Here is a 22,517-nt window from a genome sequence, read left to right as displayed (position 1 = left end):
TAGTGGGGTCCCTTCTGGAAGCCCAAGGCCTGGGAAAAAGAGACAGAAGCTGAGGTGAGCCTCTAAAGGCTGCAGATGCCTGCGTTACCTGTCTCTGCTCAACTCTAGTAGACCCATCCAGACGCAAGTACAGATGGCCATGGTAAGTGAGAAACTGCTCCAATACATCTAGCATTCGGGTCATCTGGGTGAAGATGAGCACTCGGTGGCCCTCCGCTTTGAGCTGCCGCAACAGCACTGCCAACGTTTGCAACTTTCCTGAAGAGATATGAAGGGGTGCAGGGAGCTAGCTACAAGCTGGAATTGGTAAAACACTTAGCACTAGAAGGTTATGGTTGAAAGGCAACCAACGATTTAAACTAAAGTTTCAATTAACCTAGGAGATCAAAATATTTAATGCCATACATTTTCTTCCCTTATGGGTTCCCCTTGTCTGCTCCTGCCTGGGCTCTAACTTCTCTGAGATGAACTAGGGTTAGGGGAATATAGACCATCAGAGGGGAAAACAGAATCCTTAATAGTTTATAAGAGATTTTTTTTTTTTTTTGCAACAGGGGTCTCACTCTATCACCCAGGCTGGAGTGCAGTGGCATAATCATAGCTCACTGCAGCCTCAAACTCCTGGAGCTCAAGTGACCCCCCACATCTCAGCCTCCCCAGTAGCTGGGACTACAGGTGCACACCACCAAGCCCAGCTAATGAGTAAGAGATCTTAAAGTACTACAATAATCATACTTGCTGAAATACAGAACAGATTCACAGGACAGACATCAACAAATCCATGGTCATGGCTTATGGATAGGGATTTAAAGTCACAGATCAGAACTAGAGTTAGATAGGATCTTAGGAGGTTATCTAGTTCAACCTCCCATTAAACACAGAAATAACATGTACAACATTTCTGATAAGTCGATTTGAACACTCTTAATGATTTCAATTCATCTACTCTGGTTTCAAAAGTTATAAAATTTATTTTTTATTAAAATATTTATTGAACACACATGAATAAAAATTCTTATATTCTAGGACATCTAGGACATCTCTAAACATGTTACCATAGAAATGTCTATACAGGGTTGTGGCAGAAACTGGTCACTCTTGTCCAATAGCCATTCTTGGGTAATAGAACCTGATTAACACTGTGGACACCTGGCAGAGATCCCTTGCTCCCAGGAGAGACAGGCCACAACCCAACCCCAGAAAATGAATCAAGATTGGTCTAAATAAGCCAGAGTTCCTCTTTGCTGTTCCCCCTTTTCAGTGATTACTCTAGCAATGGGCATATATGGCCAAGTCTGAGCCAATGAGTTATGAAGCAAACTCATCTGGAAGGGCTTAATTTTCCAAACATTAAAAAAAGGAGGCCGGGCGCGGTGGCTCACGCCTGTAATCCTAGCACTCTGGGAGGCCGAGGTGGGCGGATCGTTTGAGCTCAGGAGTTTGAGACCAGCCTGAGCAAGAGCAAGACCCCATCTCTACTAAAAAAATAGAAAGAAATTATATGGACAGCTAAAAATATATATAGAAAAAATTAGCTGGGCATGGTGGTGCATGCCTGTAGTCCCAGCTACTCGGGAGGCTGAGACAGGAGGATCCCTTGAGCTCAGGAGTTTGAGGTTGCTGTGAGCTAGGCTGACGCCACGGCACTCACTCTAGCCTGGGCAACAGAGTGAGACTCTGTCTCAAAAAAAAAAAAAAAGAAAGAAATAAACTGTAAAAAATAAATAAATAAATAAATAAAAATAAAAATAAATAAAAAAAATAAAAAAAAAAAAAGGAAAAAAACTTATTAGGAGTGTTTTGTCTCAACCTATTGTTTCCTGCTTAGGAGACTGGTGTGCTCCCTGGAACTATGGCTGCCATCTTAACACTATGAAGAAATAAACATGGGAACAAAAAGATAAAATCTGGCCTGGCGCAGGTGGCTCATGCCAGTAATTCCAGCATTTTGGGAGGCAGAGGCAGGAGGATCACTTGAGGCCAAGAGTTAGAGACCAGCCTGAGCAACGTAACGAGACCCTGTCTCTACAAAAAAAAAAAAAAAACAAAAGAAAAGAAAAGAAAATTAGCTAGGCATGGTGGCACATGCCTACAGTACCTGCTACTCAGGAAGCTGAGGCAGGCCAATCGCTTGAGCTCAGGAGTTCAAGGTTGCAGTGAGCTATGATGACATCACTGCACTCTAGCCTAGAAACAGAGTGAAACCCTGTCTCAAAAGGAAGAGGAAAAAAAAAAAAAAAAAAGATAAAACCAAAGATGATATGGTGGCTGTGCACGATGGATTGCACCTGTAATCCCAGCACTTTGGTAGGCCAAGGCAGGAGGACTGCTTAAGCCCAGGAGTTCAAGACCAGCCTGGACAACACCAAGACATCCCACCTCTAAAAAAAAAAAAAAAAATTTTTTAAATAAAGATGGTATGGCAAGGTAAAAAGATAAGAAGGACCTAGATGCATGAATATTAAGCTGCTGAACAAGTCACACACCACTATTCCCAGAATTTCTCATTAAGGAAACAATAAATGCTCTTGTGGTATAAGCCTGTGGTCCCCAACCCCCGGGTGTCAGACCAGAACCGGTCCAAGGCCTGTTAGGGACTGGGCTATAGAGCTCCACTGTCCCCTACCCGGCCCCCATGGAAAAACTGTCTTCCACGAAACTTAGGAAGGTGCAGGCACAGAGCAGGAAGTGAGCAGCTGGTGAAGCTTCATCTGTGTTTACTGCCGCTCCATTCCTCATCCTCCTCTCCATCGTTGGCTTCACCACCTGAGCTCTGCGGCCTCCCCGTTACCCCCTGGAAAAATTGTCTTCCATGAAACTGGTCCTTGGTGTCAAAAAGGTTGGGGACTGCTGGTTTAAGCCACTGTTTGGTTTACTGTTACTTGCAGCCAGATACATTCTAACCAATACAAAGGTCCTCATCTTTTCTCAGAGCAAAATTTATATTTACTGTGCAGTCTTATACCACCACACATCTTTTCCCATAAATCTAAAAACTGTGCTGCCTTGCTTGCTATTGTATCCCAGATCATTAGCAAAATATGAAAGATGTTCACAAAATGATCACTGAATGAATAAATGAATTAGCAGCACATATTTTCAACTTTCATGAAAGTTAAATTCATAAATGCCAAGAATCCATCATAAGGCATACATTTCTCCATCTCACCCACAAGCATAACCTAAAAGACTGCCTAATTCTTTACAGAAATCCCTGGAGACCTTATGTGCACCATCCCTCTAATATGCCAGTCTTGCTACTAAGAAAAGAAAAAGAAAAGAGTCCTACACTGGCCGTTGAACTCACCGCAATCATACTGGATGAGTCTCAAGTCAGGGAACTGGGTGCGCATGTTACACACAATACGGTGCAAAGGACGAGCCCTGGGCCAGAGCTCACAGGCCAATTGTTCCTGGAAGGCTGCCTGACGTGGGGCCAGCCAAGGAGGTGGGTGGCAGGCATGCAGGGAAGGGGGAGGTGCCTCCACAGGAGGCATGACAAAGATGAACCTGTGAAAGGAAGAAGGCCAGCAGTGTAAAAGATGTGACTCTGAAATGTCCCAGAAGTTAGCACCTTCACCAGCCCTAAGCACTACCATCCACGCTAAGGCCCCAAGACCCACTCCCCATTAGCACTTAGCCCTGCCAACCTCTCAATGATTTCTGACAGCTGGTCTAGTCGTTGCTGGGGAAACAGTACAGCCCGGTGGGCAGCCTCGGTATAAGTCCAAAAGGTGGGGTGGCCGGGGCCAGGAGAACGAGGGCCGATGGGGCTGGCAACAGGTTGGGGCAGGGTACAGAAATCCAGGACTTCAGTCCCATACACGGGTGCCAGGGCCCCATGAGCCTCACTAAGTTGGAAAATCCGTTCCAGGCGTTCAGACCGCTGCCGCTTCCGCTTTTCCTCCAGAGAATCCTAGAGATAAGAGGAAAAAACAAAGTAACTAATGTCAAAGGTCCACATCAAAGCCTTAGAGAAAATCCAACCTCTTCCCAGACAGAAATAAGCAATCTATAGAAACCCTGAGATTCAAAAATATACTATGCTTTTTGTAGTTTTCCAAGTTGTCATGAAACGTTAAATGAAACAGCTTCTGTGCAAGAGATAATTGATCTTCCCCTGTCTGTTAACAAAACACAATGCCTTGAATATTCAAAATTAAGATCTGCATATCCAACAATTTCATAGAATGGATGATTGTGGGAATTTTGCTATACGACACTCAACTCCAGGACATCTAATGTATCTTCTTGTGGTAGATCCAAAACAACTATTACACGCCTTCTTCAAATTGCTGACCAGGACACAGAGGGGTTAATCAAATCCCCAGCTGGACTAGAATGGGTTAGGATTGAACAGCTAACCAGATATGTAAGTATCATCACCCCAAGAAAGAAAAAGGACAACCTAACAGGAAATCTGTGTGATTCTGACTCAGTCCTTTCCTATCTCTGTGCTTCCAGTTTCAGTCTATAAAACCACCTAACTCCTTTGTAGCGCTTATCACATTTGTAGTTTTATATGTGTATGGTTATTGATTGACATCTTCTACTCACTACACTGTACGCCCCATATAACCTGAACAGTATCTAACCTCGCTCAATATCATCACCCAGTATCCAGTATCCAGCTCAGTATCTAGCACAAAGCAGGCTCTCAATAAATGTATCTGTTAATACAATGAACAAATGAGGGAGACCAGATCCCAGGAGATGGTCCTGAAAAAAGCATTGTCCTTAATCACTCTTCCTGACTGCTACCTTAAGCTTTACCTCTTGGCTTGAGATGCTCTAAGTGAGAGAGAAAAAAGGCATCCTAGAAGAAGGAAAACCAATATGGGCCAGCCCTCAACAGTAGCAAAAGAGAAAATATTTGTAAAGAACTCTTACAACTCAATAACAAAAAGACAGCCTATTTTTTAAAAAGAGCAAATGGGTGGCCAGGCATGGAGGTTCATGCCTATAATCCTAGCATTTGGGGAGGCTGAGGTGGGAGCACTTCTCAAGGCCAGGAGTTCGAGACCAACATGAGCAAGAACAAGACCCCGTCTCTACGAAAAATAGAAAAACTGGGGCCAGGCGCGGTGGCTCACACCTGTAATCTTAGCACTCTGGGAGGCCGAGGCGGGAGGATCACTCGAGGTCAGGAGTTCGAGACCAGCCTGAGCAAGAGCGAGACACTGTCTCTACTAAAAATAGAAAGAAATGATCGGGACAGCTAAAAATATATAGAAAAAATTATCCAGGCATGGTGGCTCATGCCTGTAGTCCCAGCTACTCGGGAGACTGAAGCAGTAGGACTGCTTGAGCCCAGGAGTTTGAGGTTGCTGTGAGCTAGGCTGAACTCCACAGCACTCTAGCCCGGGCAACAAAGCAAGACTCTGTCTCAAAAAAAAAAAAAAAAAGAAAGAAAGAAAAAGAAAAACTAGCTGGGCATGGTGGTGCACATCATGTAGCTAGCAGTCCCAGCTATTCAGGAGGCTGAAATAAGAGGATTGCTTGAGCCCAGAAGTTGGAGGCTGCAGTGAGCTATGATGATGCTACTGCACTCTGGCCTAGGCAACAAAGCGAGACCCTGTCTCAAATAAATAAATAAAACACAGAATGTGAACAGATATTTTTTCAAAGAAGATACCCAAATGACCAATAACCACATGAAAAAATGTTCAACAACACTAGCCAACAGGAAAATTGAATCAAAACCATAATAAAATACCACTTCACACCCACCAGGACAGCTACAATCAAAAAGACAAATAACAAGTGTTGGCAAAAACGTGCAGGAACTGCAATCCTCACAGACTGCTGGTGGGATTGTCAAATGGTGTAGCCACTTTGGAAAAGTTTGGCAGTTCCTCAAACAGTTAAACATAGTTACCATATGACCCAGCAATTCTTCTCCTTGGTATATATCTAAGAGAAGTTAATAATGTACATCCACACAAAAACTTGTACATGAAATGTTCATAACACCATTATTCTTAAGGGCCAAAAAACAGAAATAACCTAAATGTCTTCATCAACTAATGGATACATAAAATGTGGTACATCCATACAATGACATATTATTCAACATAAAAAGAAATGAAGTACTGCTATATGCTATACCACGATGAACCTCAAAAAACATTATGCTAAGTGAAAGAAGCCAGTCACAAAAGCCCGTATGTTATGACTTCATAGGCAAATCTAAAAAGACAAAAAAATAGATCAGTGATCATCTAGAACTAGGAGGGATGGAGGGATCGGGGGATGATGGCTAAGGGGTACACGGTTTCTTTCTGGGACCATGGAGAGGCTCCAAAATTGATTGTGGTAATGGTTGCAGAACTCTATGAATACACTAAAAAGCCATGAAATGTACACTTTAAATGGGTAAATTGTATTCAGCACTCCCCAACCTTTTTGGCATCAGGGACTGGTTTCATCGAAGACAATTTTCCACAGACTGGGGAAGGGGAGGGGGGTGGGCAGAGCTCAGGCGGTGATGCGAGTGATGGGGAGTGGCTGCAGGAGCTGTAAATACAGATGAAGCTTTCCTGGCTGGGCCTGCAGCTCACCTCCTGCTGTGTGGCCCGGTTCCTAAGTTTCATGGAAGACAATTTTTCCGGGGTGGGGGCGGCGGTGGGGTGGGGAGAGCTCAGGCAGTGATGGACTGGCATCGGGCCATAGCCTGGGGGTTGAGGACCACAGCAGTATATGATATATACATCAAACTGCTTAAGGAAAAAGAGTAGCAAAAAGCTATTACCTACTTGCAGAGCAATCAAAATTAAGCACAGACCATGGGTTACCACCCTTGAGTTACGATCTAGGCCCTTCTCCCTCTACTATCTGCTCCCAAAAAGCCAAGACCAACCTAGCCACATCAGGAACAGACCAAAGCTGGAGTCAACGGTACTGGCAGAGAGTAGGGGACTAGGGCTGAGGCAAAGAATCAGCAGCAGCTCTGATAACAGAGAAATAGAGGGCCTAGAGGATCTCACTGGACCTGTCTTCTCTTTAGTTCCTGGGTTATTTACTCTAAGATGAGCTGTGAGTTTAACTTAACCATGTTATACAAAGACCTATATAGATAGTAGAGGAGAAAAATGACTACCAGAAAGCACATGAAGGGAGAAGGAACAGAGTTCCTTTTAGTGTCCGCTTATCACCATGAAGGTAAAACTGGGAAGAGATGAATGACTGGCAAAATCAGAAGCTCAGAAAACTATATTCCCATGGTTGTCATCTACTTGATGACAATGATGGTTTTAGCAACTGAGAAGTCTTCCTGTCTCTGAGGACTGCCTCTCGTGGGGAAGAGGAAAACGCAGCAGAATCAGCACATCTATGTTCTCACGAATTATATAACCTTTAGAGTATCATTTAGTGGGCTAGTTTCCATATCTGTAAAATTGGGCAATTAGATGCCAACACTAATTCAAAAGAGTAGGCAAGAACCAGAGACAACTGATAACTAAAAAGCCTTGAACACATCAGTGATTAATACTTATAAAAGCACATTTGGTCCTCAATGACCCCAGTGACAAAGGTAGAACATGGATTACTATTCCCATTTTACAGATGAGGGTACAGGCCCAGGGAAAAGAGACTTATCTAAATGTCATTCAAACACTTGGTCCTTAACACCAGACTTTGTAATTTGCCAAATTATAAGTGACAATATTCTGTTCCCTCCACTCTACCAACATGCCAAAGAAACTCAACTTCCTGTTCCCTCTCCTTTAAGGAAGTAAAACTTACCAGATAGAAAGGGGAACGAGGTGGTGGGGGGGGCTGGCGTCGAGGCCGGGGGCCACTGAACGAGGTAGCAGTGGAGGGAGGGCTGGGGGGACCAGAGCGCAATGTCAGTGTCTCGGGTTCATCCTTGGGAACAGGAAGCCGGGATACCATGGTGACAGGCAAGGGAGTGGCACCAGATGCCTGGGAAGCCGGGGCCTGTGTTGATGCTGGGGCCAGAGCCAGGGTTTGAGCTGTAGCCGGGCCCAAGGTGGGCACCGGAACAGGGGCAGGACTCAAGGTCAGCGTTTGCACTGAAGCTGGGGCCAGGAGTGAAGCAGATGATGATGCTGGAGCCAAAGTCAGCGTGTGAGCTGGGGCCGGGCCCATTGGAGAAGCTGGAGCCAGAGGGGGTGCTGGAGCCAGAGACAGCGTCTGAGTTGGACCCAGTGGTGGTCCTGGTGCCAAAGACAGTGTCTGGGCTGGAGTTGGTACCAGGGATGATGCTGGAGTCAATGATAACGTCTGAGTTGGAAAGGGGCCCTGGGGGTTCCCCGTTCCCAAAGAGAGTGTCTGAGATGGAGACGAGCCGCCAAGAGTGGGTGCTAAAGCCGGGGCTAGGGCCAGTGTCTGCGTAGAAGCCGGGCTCAGAAGAGGTGATGGAACTGGGGCTGGTACCATAGTTTGAGTTGACGATGGAGCCAACACAGGAGTTGGAGCTGGCACCACTGAAGAAGCTGAGGCTAAAGGGGTTCCTGGAGTAGATGATGGAGCCATAACTGGAACTGGAGTCTGCGATGGAGCCAGGACAGGAGCAGGACCTGGCGATGGTGCCAGGACTGGAAGAGGAGCCAGAGAAGGAGCTGGAGAAGGAGCCAGGATTGCTGTCTGTGGAGCCGCCATAGGAGCCAGAGAAGTGGCTAGAGCCTGAGATGCAGAAGGCGCTGGAGCCAGAAGGGAAGCCTGAGCTGGAGCTGGATTTGGCGCTGCTGGAAAAGGACTGGCCAGAGCTGAAGCTGGCACCAGGACAGGTGAGCATGCTGGGGCCACAGTTGAGTTCAACCCTGGAACATGTGAAGAGGTGGGAGCCAACAACAGAGGGTGACCAGGTGGTGTCTGAGATGAGGACAGGGACGGAGCTGTGGCCAAACCTAGAGTCAAGGCTGATGCTGACGGGGAAGCCCCAGCTGGTGCCAAAGAGGGAGGTCCAGGAGCCGCTGAGACAACAGGTGCCAGTGTTGGAGTCACATTGGTCAACAGAGCTGGGCCCGAAGCCGAAACAGGTAAGGGGGCTGAGATGGGGATGGTGAGTGGAACTGAGGATGGGGCAGGAAGCGTGGTGGGGACAGAGATGGGGAGTGAAGATGACACTGGGACTGAGACTGTAGAGGACACAGGACTAGCAAGGGGAGAGGAGTTGGGAATTGGCATCGGAGAAGAGGCTGGCCCAGGGAGTGAGGATGGCACATGGAGAGGAGAAGAGATGGTCAAGGGAGCAGTTCCAGGTGTTGAAGCTGTGGAGACAGAGGATGAGTTAGCCCCAGAATTCTTTTCCTGATCCTTCTACTACTCTGTCCCACCCTTTCCCTTATCCCCCCAATAAGCTTCCCTTATTTCCCAGAAAGTATTTGCTCCCAGAACATGAGGCCAAAACTCCAAGGAATCTAACAATTTAACATTTTCTTCTCCTTCAAAATTCCAACAAATGTACTTTGGAATTAGGTCAGGGCTCAGGCAGCCCAATTCTGGGGCTCACTGCAAATCAAGGCAGTGTGCTGATAATGAAGGGATCTGTTGTAACTAAGAAACCCCTCAAGACACCCCAACTCATCTCCATTCCTAGGAAAAATTTCTGGCCTTAGCCACCTGGACTCACCACTGACTTCAGGTGAAGGATTGTGAACCAGCTTGAGAAGAGGCCTCACCAGAGTGGGCGTGGGTATGGGGGCCCGGGCAGTACCCAGAGTAGGTGTGGGTAGCCGGCCAGGGGTTAATGTGGGGCGTGGCGTCAACACAGCTGGAAGCCCAGAGCTCGGAGGCCGGGGTGCTGGGGCCAGTGGAGGAACGGGAGTCAGTCCATCCCGAGGGGCTTGTCTCACCACAATCTTCACCACGCCTGTATTATTCACCATGGTTGGTGGCACTGCAAGAGGAAGCTACATTGAGAGGAGGGTAGAAAAGAAACAAGAAACCCAAAGGATGGAAAAAGACCAAGGGCAGGAGATGGCAGACAGGTATCAGAGATACTAGCAAGGGAAAACACTTAGAGAAGGCTGGACAGACAGTAGCCCCCAGGGCCTGCCTGGAAGGACCAAGGCCAGCAAGGGCTAAGTAAGTAGGAAGGCCAGGAGCCTCACCCTGGTTAGCAGCAAGCGGAAGGCTGAGGCCAGTGGGGGCAGGGGTGGTGCTGGGGGTCGAAGAAGGCAGCACAGAGACAGGGGTAGGGCCAGGGGTCGGGGCCACGGCCTGGATGAGGGCCACATGGGCAGGCTGGCTGATGAGGTGGTGCTGCCCCCCTGCTGACACCAGGTGCACCACATTCCCTGGGTTAAGGGAAGAGAGAGAGAAAGAGAGAGAGAGAGAAGCAGCTATCAGCCAGAGGAGGGGAGAGGCAAGGCAAGAAGAGAGGAAAAGAACAGACAGGAAATAACTTCTCTAGAATGACCTCTTCCCTATCTTTATCAAAAGATTCCTCCAACCATTCCCCTTGGCCCTGCCCACCAAAAGCTAGAGAAAGAAACATAAAGGCTGACATCTAAAAAGAGCCACAAAAACAAAGGGACAGGGAAGAGGAGGAAAAAGACAGGACAGGGGGTGGGTTTTACCTACTTTGCAGCGGGCGGGGCTGCCCCACGGCAAGTTGGCGCACCTGGGCACCAGTCAAAGTCAGCTTGTTGCCCTGGATTTGGAAGGTGAGAGGTTTGCTTCCCCCTGCATTAGCTACTGGACGTTGTGCCAGTGAGGCCAGCTGCCCAATGCTGACCACTTCACCTGCTACAAACAGAGAAAGTCTCACTGTACACAGGTCACCCTGCCTGATGCCACCTCAAAGACCCCCAGGAAGGACACTCCTCTCCCCGAAGTGTCCAATTCCTCCAAGCCTTTCCCATAATTTACCATATCCCAGCAAACTCAGCCTCTATCTACAGCCTCTGAGCATTTGATGTGCTACTCCTTCCAATCACACTTGTTTGTTTAGCAATCTCCTTTCTATCCTCTAAGTGCCCACCACCAGACTGAGCTAACCACCACCCCCTCCTCCATACTGCCCTTTTACTCCAAGTAATTTTCTACTGCTGGGCTTACCACTACTTACTCATCTATGTGTCACCTCTCTGTGTGAATTCCTTCAGGGCTCTTAATTATAATTTACCAATGTTCTGCAAAACACCTGCCTAGAATTTGATACTCTCATGTTCCTGAGTTTTTCTTCTCCAACACCCTGGCATATAAACCTTCCTCCCAATTCAAGTCCCTCACCACGGAGCCCTGGGAACTCACAGGGCAGGCGAGCCTGCATTTCGGGAGACAGAATGAGGCGCTGTGGTGCAGGAGTCGGAGCTGGCACTGCTGTGGTGGTAGCAGTCACCGTGGTGGTAGAGGTGGTGGTGGCAGCAGCAGGAGGGAAGGTATAGCCTGGTGGCACTGTTAGAGGCTTCAATAGGCTAGAGGAGCCGGGAGGTGGGGCGGGGCTCAGGCGAACTGGGGCAGGTGGCATTGGCTTCAGGGACAGGGTTGGTGTGGGAGGCCGTGAGGTCCCACTCAGGACCCCCAGGGGGGATGGCAACACTGTAGACACAAAGCAAACACCTGTCAGATATACCCTGATTAAAGCCTTAGCCTGGTCCCAAAAGCCTCCATACTCCTTTCTAGCCCATCAAACACCATACCCCTATTTCCAACCCAGCTCCTCCAATCCTTTAATTTCACTACTTCTTCCCCAGTCTGAACAACCTTCTGAAACACCACCCATAATCTTTGGCTCCCATTTCAACTTACCTTGGGGGAGAGGACCACTGTTTGGCTGCAGTGGAGGCAAGAGAACAGGGCCAGGGGGCCTAGATGCAGGAATAAGCGGGGGCCCGGCAGGTGAAGCTGACACCATCAGTGGTGCTGGTAGAACTGGGGGGGCTGGGCCAGGGGTGGGCTGGGCTGAAAGCTCAGGGCCTGGAGGGGGTCGGACTGGGACAGGGCCCAGGGGTGTCCGTGGGCTGTTCACCACCACCACTGTTCGCCCTTCTTGCTTAGACACTGGCTGCAGCATTCTACAAGGAAAAATCAAGGGGGTGGATAGGGAGAGAAGGAGAATAAGGGGTAGCAAGAGAAAGGAAGAAAGAAAATGAAGCAAAAAAGATTATAAAGGCAAACGGGGGAAAGAAAAGAGACCCAAAGGACAAAGAGGGGGGAAAAAATTAGTGACAAACACAGGAGCCTGTCCCAGAACCCTTTTCTAGTTATTTTCTCCCCCAATCCCTCCATACTATTTGCACCCATCCCATATAAACATTCTAGCCTAGTCTCCAACTCTTTCCTTGACACCCTAATCCCCTCCAGCTAGCTGTAGCCACTTTTTCTAGGAACCCATCCTCTTATTCCTTAGTTCTGGTACCTGTTGACCTTCATCTTGACTGGCTTGGGCCGGGGTGGGGGGTCAGGAGCAGTAGCCACCTCTAGTAGTACCCGGCGGGAGAGGCGGTGCCGGGGCAGAAATGTGTCTGCCTCGTATCGTGAAACACGACCCTCCAGGCCAATAAGGTCAAACCGACCCATGTCTATCCGCTGCCACAAGAAAGAACACAAAGCATGGTGTCAAAGATACCAACTTTGCAATGATTTCTTGGAGATGACACAAAACCATAAGCAATGAAAGACACAGATAAACTGGAACACACCAAAATTTAAAAATTTTGTGCATCAAAGAACACTATCAACAGACAGAAAAGGGAACCCATGGAACGGGACAAGATATTTACAAAGCATTCATCTGATAAGGTGTTAATTTCCAAAGCATATAAAAACTCCAACTCAACAACAAAAAACCCTATTTTTAAAAACTTAGGCCAAACGTGGTGGCTCACGCCTGTAATCCTAGCACTTTCGGAGGCCGCGGCAGGAGATCGCCTGAGGTCAGGAGTTCGAGACCAGCCTGAGCAAGAGTGAGACCCCCCGTCTCTACTAAACATAGAAAGAAATGATTTGGACAGCTAAAAATATATATAGAAAAAATTAGCTGGGCATGGTGGCTCATGCCTGTAGTCCCAGCTACTCAGGAGGCTGAGGCAGGAGGATCGCTTGAGCCCAGAAGTTTGAGATTGCTGTGAGCTAGGCTGACGCCATGGCACTCACTCTAGCCCGGACAACAGAGCGAGACTCTGTCTCAAAAAAAAAAAAAAATTCAGCAAGTCTTCAATAGATATTTCTCCAAAGATAATACAGGCCAGGGGCTATGGCTCATGCCTATACTCCTAACACATTGGGAGGCCAAGGCAGGAGGATCACTTGAGGTCAAGAGTTCGAGATCAGCCTCAGCAAGAGTGAGACGCCTGTCTCTACTAAAAATAGAAAAAATTTGCTGGGCATGGTGGTGCAGGCCTATAATCTCAGCTACTCAGGAGGCTGAGGCAGGATTGGTTGACCCCAGCAGTTTGAGGTTGCTGTGAGCTATGCTGACGCCACAGCACTCTACTCGGGGCAAAAAAAGGCATTATGCTAAGTGAAATACATCATTCTCAAAGGACAAATATTTTACAATTCCATTTGTATGAAGTATATAGAAGAGTCAAATTCCTAGAAACAGAAGTAGAATGGCAGATACCAGGGGCTAGGAGGAACAGGAAATGGGCAGTTATTTTTCAATGGGTATAGAGCTTTAGTTTGGGAAGATGAAAAAGTTCTGGAGACAGATGATGATGACAATTGCACAACAATGTAAATACTTGATGCCACTGAACTGTACACCTAAATATGGTTAAAACAGTAAATTTTGTTACATGTATTGTACCACAATAAAAAAACCTTAGGGGGGAAAACCTGGTCAAAAAGACAAAAGAAGTAGGAAAAACAAAATATTTACAAAGTAACTACAAATATATCAGGCATAGGTCTAACTCCCAAAAATATTAACTTAATTCTCAAACACACTGCAGAACAGACTTTATAATGCCTGTTTTGAAGGGCAAGGAAACAAAGGCTATTTTTGTTTTTCTTTTTTAAGAGACAGACTCTCACTCTGTTACCCAGGCTGGAGTGCAGTGGCATGCACAATCACAGCTCACTGCAGCCTTGAATTCCTAGGGTCAAGTGATCCCCCTGCCTCAACCTCCTGAGAAGCTGGGACACAGGTGTATGCCACCATACCCAGCTAATTTTTAAAAAATTTTTTGTAGATCAACAAGAAATTAGAGTATACTGTACAATCACTAGAAGATTAGAATTGAAATGTTTCTAACACAAAGAAATATCAAGTGCCTAAAGTAATGGATACCTCAATTACCCTGATTTGATTAATTCACCCTGTATCCCTGTATCAAAGCATCACACGTACCCTACAAAGATAGGGTACGTAATTACCCTACAAAAATAATAACATAATATTATATGCTCATGATTAAAAATTAAAATAAAAAAATTTTTTTTAGAGACAGGGTCTTGCTATGTTGCCTAGGCTTAGAGGTTAATAATTAACTTGCCAAAAGTCACATGGCGGGCCGGCACAGTGGCTCATGCCTGTAATCCTAGCACTCTGGGAGGCCGAGGTCGGAGGACTGCTCGAGGTCAGGAGATCGAGACCAGCCTGAGCAAGAGTGAGACCCCATTTCTACTAAAAATAGAAAGAAATTAGCTGGACAACTAAAAATATATAGAAAAAAATTAGCCGGGTGTGGTGGTGCATGCCTGTAGTCCCAGCTACTAGGGAGGCTGAGGCAGGAGGATTGCTTGAGCCCAGGAGTTTGAGGTTGCTGTGAGCCAAGGTGACGCCATGGTACTCTAGCCCGGGCAAGAGTGAGACTCTGTCTCAAAAAAAAAAAAAAAAAAAAAAAAAAAAAGTCACATGGGTAGAAAACAATGAAACCAAAGGAATAGGGTTGAAATAGGGGAACAGTATTGAGGGTAGTAAGGATCCAAAAGGTTGGACCTTAGTCAAAACAAAAGAGGTATGGGATTGGGGTCCGGACCAATAACCTAGGAAACAACTACTTACCTGGAAGGGATGGATATCAGTTGCCCTTAGCACCAAAGAGGCGGTGCTGAAGCAGATGCCTGGGGTGATGAAGGGGGAGGTAACAGGTCGAGGGTCAAAAAGATTTGGATGATTGCAGACTTTTCGCAGCTGCATCAAAATGTTGATGACACTCATGAAATGCCCTGTGGCCAATGTCTCCTTAGTTCTGGGGAGAGAGAAAAAATAAACAGGACATTCTGACAGCCACCTCCATTACAATCTATGATCCCAAGGCCCACCCTCAGTCCTCCCTTACGTGGTCTGTGCCATGAAGTCATCATAGAGACAGCGCTGGCGCTTGGAGAGCCGGCAACGGATAACATGCTCATACTTTTTGGGCATCTGCTTCTCAACATCCACCTTAACTCGGCGCAGTAAAAAAGGCCGCAAAACCTAGAAGCAAGTAAGCGGAGGCTGACAGGAGAACGTGGGCACTGAGTCCCAGCCTAGCCCCTCTAAGAGAGTCTTGGCCTGGTAAGCGCTGGCTTAGCCCATCAGCAAACACTCATGGAGGCATGCAGCATACCATGCCAGATACCAATCACACAAAGATGAGTCAACTGAAATCCCTCTTTTTCAAGGAACTTCCTATTGCTATCTGCTGAAGGAGACAGACGCAGAGATAAAGATACCATAACATATCAAGTGATACAAGGAAGCACTGATAGAAGAGATGACTCAAACTACATTTTGAAAAGTTGACTGTGAATTTTTAAGATTATGAAAATAAATCCAGGAGAGAGGCTAAGAACAAAAATTGTGGCCTTCGCTGGACATGGTAGCTCATGCTTGTAATCCTAGCACTCTGGGAGGCCAAGGCAGAAGAATCATTTGAGCCCAGGAGTTTGAGGTTGCTGTGAGCTAGGCTGACACCACAGCACTCTACTCGGGGCAATAGAGCGAGACTCTGTCTAAATAAATAAATAATTGTGGCCTTGACAGGAGAGAAAACACAAGGCAAATCTGTAATCTCAGGAAATAAGATCTGATAGGATATAGTTATTAGCGTCTATAGTGACACGGAAGAAGTGAAGGAACAAAGAGAAATGAAGGAAGAGTAATAATTAAGGAAGACTTCCTGATTTCCAGTTTGGTTTACCAAATGATAGTGTGATTGATCAAGATGAAGAGGCAGTAGAGCAGGCTACAAGGCCAGAGATGTTTGGCTTAGGAGTGAGCTCAAGGGGAACTTTCAATTAAAGATAGAAAACCAAAAATTTAAATGTAGGTCTAGTGATTTAGAAAGTCAAGGGATTAAAAATACAGATTAGAGAGTCATTATCTCACAGGAAAGTCAAAACCTTAGGAATGAGTATGCCTGAGAAATATGCAGACTAAGACAAAAAAGTAAAGATAAGAATGTTCAAAGACATTGTTATTTAAAAGCTGGGCAGGCCGGGGGCGCGGTGGCTCATGCCTGTACTCCTAACACTCTGGGAGGCCGAGGCAGGCGGATCATTTGAGCTCAGGAGTTCGAGACCAGCCTGAGCAAGACTGAGACTCCGTCTCTACTAAAAATAGAAAGAAATCAGCTGGACAACTAAAAATATATATATAAAAAAAATTAGCTAGGCATGGTGGCGCATGCCTGTAGTCCCAGCTACTCGGGGGGCTGAGGCAGGAGGATCGCTTGAGCCCAGGAGTTTGAGGTTGCTGTGAGCTAGCCTGATGCCATGGCACTCATCTCAAAAAAAAAAAAAAAAAAGCTGGGCAAAGGAGGAGGAGCTAAGGAAGACCAAAGGGCTAGGGGGAGAGATGAACACACATCAAAACCATGAAGTTGAAGAAGCCCAGGTACACAGAAATCCAAGCAGGGACTGATCAGCAATATCATTCTACTAAAAAAAAAAAAAAAAAAAAATCATCATTCAAGAAAACAAGCGGAATGACTAAGATGAGGTCGCTCAACTTGGCAATGGGCTAGTCACCAGAACACCGCAGTTTGACAGCAGGGGTGAGTTCAGCCTAGCTCTGACTGCCCCCTCCCCACGGATTTTCTGGGTATTGCCCTTAGTTCCTTGCCATTCCCAATACCTTGACAAAGTGTTGCAGGCCCTACCTTGTGGAGGCGTTTGACTAGACCTTCATTATACTCTTGGCTGCCCTCAATCATGCCAGTTAGGGGGTTAGAGAACCATTCTTTGAACTCGCGATGAGACTGGAAGACATGGGGCATCAAAAAGTGCATCAAGGACCACAGCTCCATGAGGCTGTTCTGCAAGGGAGTGCCTGTCAGGAGCAGGCGCCTCTGGCTGCAAAGAGACGGAAGGAATCAGAGGAAGGATGATCAGTAATGGCATGACCTTGCAAGCCTTCTGATATACTCCTCAACCCAGGCTGTCTGCCTTTCAGGTTGAGTCAACCCTCCCACGAATCCCCATCTCCATCTCTACCTGTTGAAGTTCAGCAGTGACTGCCAGCGCTGTGACTTGAAATTCTTGATGTTCTGAGCTTCATCCAGAATGAGATAGCGCCAGTTCTTACGGCGGAAGGCCTGGTGGTCCTGCAGCACCAGCTTGTAAGACGTGATACACACATGGAAGGCATTGGGCTTAGTCCAGCCCTGAGGGATCAAAGAGAAAAAGTAAACAGATGGTGTGATGAGAAGAAAAGGAAGAACAGAGGAAAGACATGCTAAGGTCCTCAAGGGACAGAAATCAGGTTTAAAGAAAAGAGAAAAGTCCCCGTAGGAGAATGGAGCAACAGAAAGAGGAGAAAAAAGAACTCATCTGAAGAAAGGGCCTAAAAATAAAGGAGGCATCAATGAGGTGAAGTGACCACATGGAAGATCGAACCTGCCGCTTGAGCTTCCTCTCTTTCTGGGCTCCATAGTAAGTGAGGATTTTAAAGCTGGGGCACCAACGTTTCAGCTCCATCTCCCAGTTCAACATCACGCTGGTGGGAACAATGATTAAATGGGGACCCCAGTTACCTGTTCAGCAGAAGAATGACAGATGGTAAGGAAATGTAAACTTCATGGTTCTGGTTCCTCAGGTATAACCCTGACCACCCTCTGTCCTTCAATTGGCCTTTCCTAAGAGTCCTAGCACATACGCTATCCTCTCTATACAATTACCGACCAGAGTCAATGAAGCTAATAAGACAGCATAAGACAGCAAATATTTCACCTTCCTGCAGCTGAAGTCACCACTAAAAACAAGCTGCCCAGGGACCTGGCCAAGAGACCCCAAGAAGGGCCCTGCCTAGTTACCTTTCTCACAAGCCAAGTGGGCAAGCAGGGAGATGGTCTGGATTGTCTTCCCAAGCCCCATCTCATCAGCAAGAATGCCATTAAGCTTCTTCTCATACATGGTAACCAGCCAGTCCAGCCCAATGTGTTGGTACTCCCGGAGCTGGCCTCGCAGAAGCAGGGGGATGGGCGTCTTCACCTGGCAGGGAGGAAAAGCGGTATCATGGTGGAACTTAGGCATCTGCCACTGGGAAACAGGGAAGTCAAGATATGAGAAAGCAGAGGCTAGGGCCTGGGGATACCTGGGTAGTGGCCAAGGTGTAACCCTTGGGCTGGAGACTTTCCGCTGCTGCAGCGATGTCAGTAATTTCCTTCTTAGGGCCTAAAGTGGTGGTGGGCCCTGGGGTGGGGGGCCCACTGCCCCCATCTGCCTCACTCTGCTCTTCGTCCCGGGCAAGCAAGTACTCCACCCCAAAATCATCATCTTCCTCTTCTTCCTCATCTGCTTGGCTCTGTGACTGGGCATCCTCAGACTCATCAGACTCAGATTCCTCTGATTCTGAACTCCCACTTGTTTCTTCCTCCTCTGAATGCTCATCTTCCTCATCCTCACTCTGGTCCTCAGCAGAGTCTACAGCAGAAGACCAAGGGTTAGTGCTCACATACCTGCTCCGCCAATGCCTGCCCTCCCCAGCTCCTGCCTCACAACCACACATTCACCTGACTGACTACTACTATCCTCTTGAGGAGCCTCTTCAGCTTCTGCAGTCTCTTCTGGTTCACAATCAGAGCTGTTAGCATCAACCTCCTCATCTTCAGCCTCCTCTTCACTGCTCCCAGAGCCTGGGGCAGACGCATCAGATGCATAGGCTCCTGCATACTGCTGCAGTAGCTCCTCCATAGATAGCTCACCTACAGAAGAAATGAAGGATAAGCTTTTGGTTGCTCTGAGGGGAGAGGAAGAAGGGAAGATTTGAGTGGTGTGAGTTCATTTTACCTAGAACGCAGACACTGCTAGGCCCAGGTCTGAGTCAAGGCAACAAATTTACTTTTAGACCAGCTACCAAAGCCAAGCCCCACAACCTTGGCTAAAATCATGGCAGATGCCGTCTCCTGCTGGGAAGGACATCATGAACCTAGTGAACCTCCCTTTTAAGGCTAAGGTCAAATATTGTCAATATCCTCTTACATTAGCTTTTCCTTCCTCCGTGCTCCCATATCACTTTGTTCAAACTTCCATCATAAGCGCTCATCACTTTCTACTCAGGATTATTCCTAAGTCTGTTTCTTATCATTAGACCTGGAGTTTCTCCAGGGCAGATGAAAGGTGTCTTATTCATCTCTTTATCTCTGGTAGTCTGCACAGGGGAAACACCAACGGGGTTCCTCAGTAAAATGTGTCGTGAATGTCACCTTCTCGAGCCAACTCGCTCAGCTCCATGGCATGATCCACCTCGCCTTCCAGCTGCTCCTCAGCTGCTATGGTGTCCTCTTCATCCTCCGCTAGGAGAGAAAATGAAGCAGGATTAACAGGGATAGAGGCACAGGACACAGTCCAAATGGAAGAAGTGAGAAAGCCTAAAAGGTTAGATCCAGACAATTAATTCAATGCGTAAGGGGCAACAGGACAAAGAGAACAGGCCTGACCTTCATCCTCATTGGCAGTAAACTCTTCATCATCTTCATCTGGATGCCAAGGCTGTTTGTTTCGCTGTGTGACAGAGGAAGGTGGGGGCTTTACCTGTGTGGTGAAAGATAAAAAGGGGGAAGGGGAGCCCTACGGTTAGAGTTACAGGAGAAAGACATAAAGTTGAGTAAGTTGTCACAGAATGGTCTCTGTCCCATTGAGTGACAGTTGCCACTGGTACGATCCCAAGGCAAGGATGCAATCAAGGGTTTTCTCTCAGCACCAGCTACCAAATCCTAGCCCCACTGCCAGGGGGAGGACCTGTGAAAGTGCTAGGCAAGAAACAAAGGCCCCCAACACTATCCCCATGCACTCAGACATACAGACAAACAGAGCACTTAAGTCCAGAAGAGACTGCAAGGTTACCAGCCCTGCTCCCAAACTACAAGCCAGTAAGAGAATCTTAGGGCCATCTCACAGAAGTGAATACTTGCCAGAGCAAGTACTCTTTCGAGATCACATAGCAATTTAGAGAATAAAGTACAATATACTCTTCCACTACAGCACCAGAAACTGCCAGTTACAGAATTCAAAGTGCCCCAAGCCCAGATTCTTCCCTAGCTATCCCCAAATGAGAGCCTGATTGTCCTTGACTAGGGAGAACTCCCAAAAACCACAACCAACCTCATAGCCCAGGACTCAGACCCTGAATCCCTCCCTCTGCTTCCACTGCGAACCCTCCCTCCACCCCTTCTGTCTATACCTCCAATACCTGACAGGGCTCTTCTTCAGCACCTTCTTCAGGCCCATCTCTGGTGTCACTATCACGAGATGAGGGGGTGTGAAAGGGGCTGGAAGGCCCTCCCAGCAGCTGAGCGGGGAGGGAACGGAGCAGCTCTTCCAGTGGCAGTTCTCCCTCACGTCGAAGCAGCTCAATCTCACGCCTCTGGGTCTCTGCATCATTGCCTTCTTGTTGTTCTTCAACCTCTATCGTCTCCTCATCATCCTCTTCTTCTTCCTCTTGGGGCTGGAAGTCCCCATCTATAGCAGGAGAACAAGGTCACAAAGTCCACGGGCCCTGCAAGCCACAGGGTGGGTTTTTCAGCTCTGGAAAGGGTACATGGGGAAGAGTAACAGGGCCAAAGAGAATACACACCTTCATCATCCAGCCGGGAGGCAGGGGGTGGAGGACTAGAGGCAGCTGAGGAAGAGCCGAGGCATGGGGAAGAGCCTGCTTTGCTAGAGGCTAATGGCTGGTTGAGGCTCTGAGACAGAAGGTCCGAGTACTTTTCAGTTTGCCCCACAATGAAGTCCAAGTGCAAATCCAGGGCTTTTTTTCGCTTTTCCTCAAGCCGGGATTGTTGCTTGAATTGCACCACCTGCCACAGTTGTGAAAGTGACTGGTCATCAAGAAAACCATTTATTTATGTACTCTTTTACCCAACATTTAGGGAAGTCTCCCTTACGCCAGACCTTGGGCTGGCCTTTGAGGAGGGAAGAGTCAAATAACCTTAAGGGGTTCATAATTTAATGGGACGGTACTGAGGAAAGCATAAAGGGAGCAAAGGGAAGAAAAGAACCAGCTTAGCCTCAGGCAGCTGAGGAAAATTTGCGATCTGGAGCTGGATCTTTTTTTCCCTTAAGAGATGGGGTCTTGTGCTCGCTTTGGCAGCATGTATATTAAAATTGGAACGATACAGAGAAGATTAGCAAAAAAAATTTTTTAGTATTAAAACAAATTTAGAAAAAAGAGAGAGATGGGGCCTGGCTACATTGACAAGCCCTCAAAGTCCTGGGCTCAAAGCTAGTCCTCCCACCTCGACCTCCAAGTAGCTAGGACTCCAGGCATATGCCATGGCGCCCAGCTAGATCTTAAAAGACAGGTAGGTGTTCCTTAAGTGCAAGTGAGTAGAGAAGCATTCCCAGCAGCAGAAAAAGCACGTGTGAATGGCCAAGGATGTACAAAGAGAAGATAGGTTTGAAGTGGAAGGGAAGAGGAAAGGAACGAGGCAAAACTGAAAATATTGACAACCCAGGTAGTACTTGAGAAATAATTACAACTTAATGTATGGGCAATGGGAACTTTGATAGTATTTAAGCAGGTAAATAGCACAAATACGTTTTAGAAAACACATGCTAAATCCCCTGCATAGGACAGATGGCCTAGTGGTGTCAAGGAGTACTGTTAACAATCCCAAAAGCAGGGCCCAGATTTTACCATTATGCTTTTTTCTTCCACACAGCACTCAATGCTAAATATAAATATTTACATTTATATATATGCACAATATAAGTATAATTAGAGTTGCTTGAAATTTACAATATTCATTCCTGCAGATATTGGGCAAAAAACAAAAAGAATGAAATTGTAACATTCATTCTCTCAAGGAGCTGATCATTTCCACTACCATGCCATCCAGCAATCTAATCCCAGGCCATTTCCATTTTCCAATCCCTGCTGCCTACCTTCTCCACATTGCTCCAGAACTGCCTGACATCCTTGGCCATGGTGGAAGCAATTCGGCGCAGCTTGGCCTGCTCCTCCCTCCGGGCCCGTTCCTCTTTCTGCCGCTGCTCCTCATGGTGCCGGATCACCATGCGAACCACCTATGGGAATGAGGACCCAGTATGAAAACATGCAAAGCCAGACCTCCCAACCCACCCACCCAACCAAAGGCAAAGAAAATAAACAAGGCCAAGAAATCAAGGAAGTCAGAGTTTGCCTCTTAACACCTATGTCGTTCTGTTCGATTCCC

At 47.1% G+C, this 22,517-nt stretch overlaps 1 protein-coding gene and 1 non-coding gene across 3 annotated transcripts in view; both read right to left on the bottom strand.

The window, feature by feature from the left end:
* The window catches only part of SRCAP (Snf2 related CREBBP activator protein), a 35,342-nt gene that overhangs the window by 7,623 nt on the left and 5,202 nt on the right, over positions 1–22,517 (bottom strand). Inside the window, exons 6-28 of one of the 2 annotated variants that reach the window (XM_069486025.1) lie at positions 22,228–22,368; positions 20,918–21,140; positions 20,525–20,802; positions 19,782–19,875; positions 19,548–19,637; positions 18,855–19,046; positions 18,437–18,765; positions 18,156–18,333; positions 17,740–17,876; positions 17,338–17,507; positions 17,004–17,196; positions 15,201–15,337; positions 14,924–15,110; positions 12,332–12,501; positions 11,722–11,987; positions 11,224–11,511; positions 10,552–10,716; positions 10,080–10,265; positions 9,599–9,865; positions 7,747–9,236; positions 3,651–3,916; positions 3,308–3,510; positions 89–258 (exon numbers count right to left, since the gene is read on the bottom strand). In XM_069486025.1, coding sequence (XP_069342126.1) covers positions 89–258; positions 3,308–3,510; positions 3,651–3,916; positions 7,747–9,236; positions 9,599–9,865; positions 10,080–10,265; positions 10,552–10,716; positions 11,224–11,511; positions 11,722–11,987; positions 12,332–12,501; positions 14,924–15,110; positions 15,201–15,337; positions 17,004–17,196; positions 17,338–17,507; positions 17,740–17,876; positions 18,156–18,333; positions 18,437–18,765; positions 18,855–19,046; positions 19,548–19,637; positions 19,782–19,875; positions 20,525–20,802; positions 20,918–21,140; positions 22,228–22,368 — 5,820 coding nt within the window. Of the gene's footprint in view, positions 1–88; positions 259–3,307; positions 3,511–3,650; positions 3,917–7,746; positions 9,237–9,598; positions 9,866–10,079; positions 10,266–10,551; positions 10,717–11,202; positions 11,512–11,721; positions 11,988–12,331; positions 12,502–14,923; positions 15,111–15,200; positions 15,338–17,003; positions 17,197–17,337; positions 17,508–17,739; positions 17,877–18,155; positions 18,334–18,436; positions 18,766–18,854; positions 19,047–19,547; positions 19,638–19,781; positions 19,876–20,524; positions 20,803–20,917; positions 21,141–22,227; positions 22,369–22,517 lie in introns of both variants that reach the window. The other variant, XM_069486026.1, reaches the window with a different exon arrangement.
* Positions 19,969–20,097, bottom strand: LOC138394949 (small nucleolar RNA SNORA30/SNORA37 family). The gene has a single exon (XR_011235457.1). It is a non-coding gene; the product is annotated as a small nucleolar RNA SNORA30/SNORA37 family (small nucleolar RNA).

This window comes from Eulemur rufifrons, chromosome 14 (assembly GCF_041146395.1).
Source record: "Eulemur rufifrons isolate Redbay chromosome 14, OSU_ERuf_1, whole genome shotgun sequence".
In the NCBI taxonomy this organism is placed as follows: Eukaryota; Metazoa; Chordata; class Mammalia; order Primates; family Lemuridae; genus Eulemur; species Eulemur rufifrons.
The sequence above is the reverse complement of the archived record's forward strand: the minus strand, read 5'-3'. Positions and strand labels throughout refer to the sequence as shown.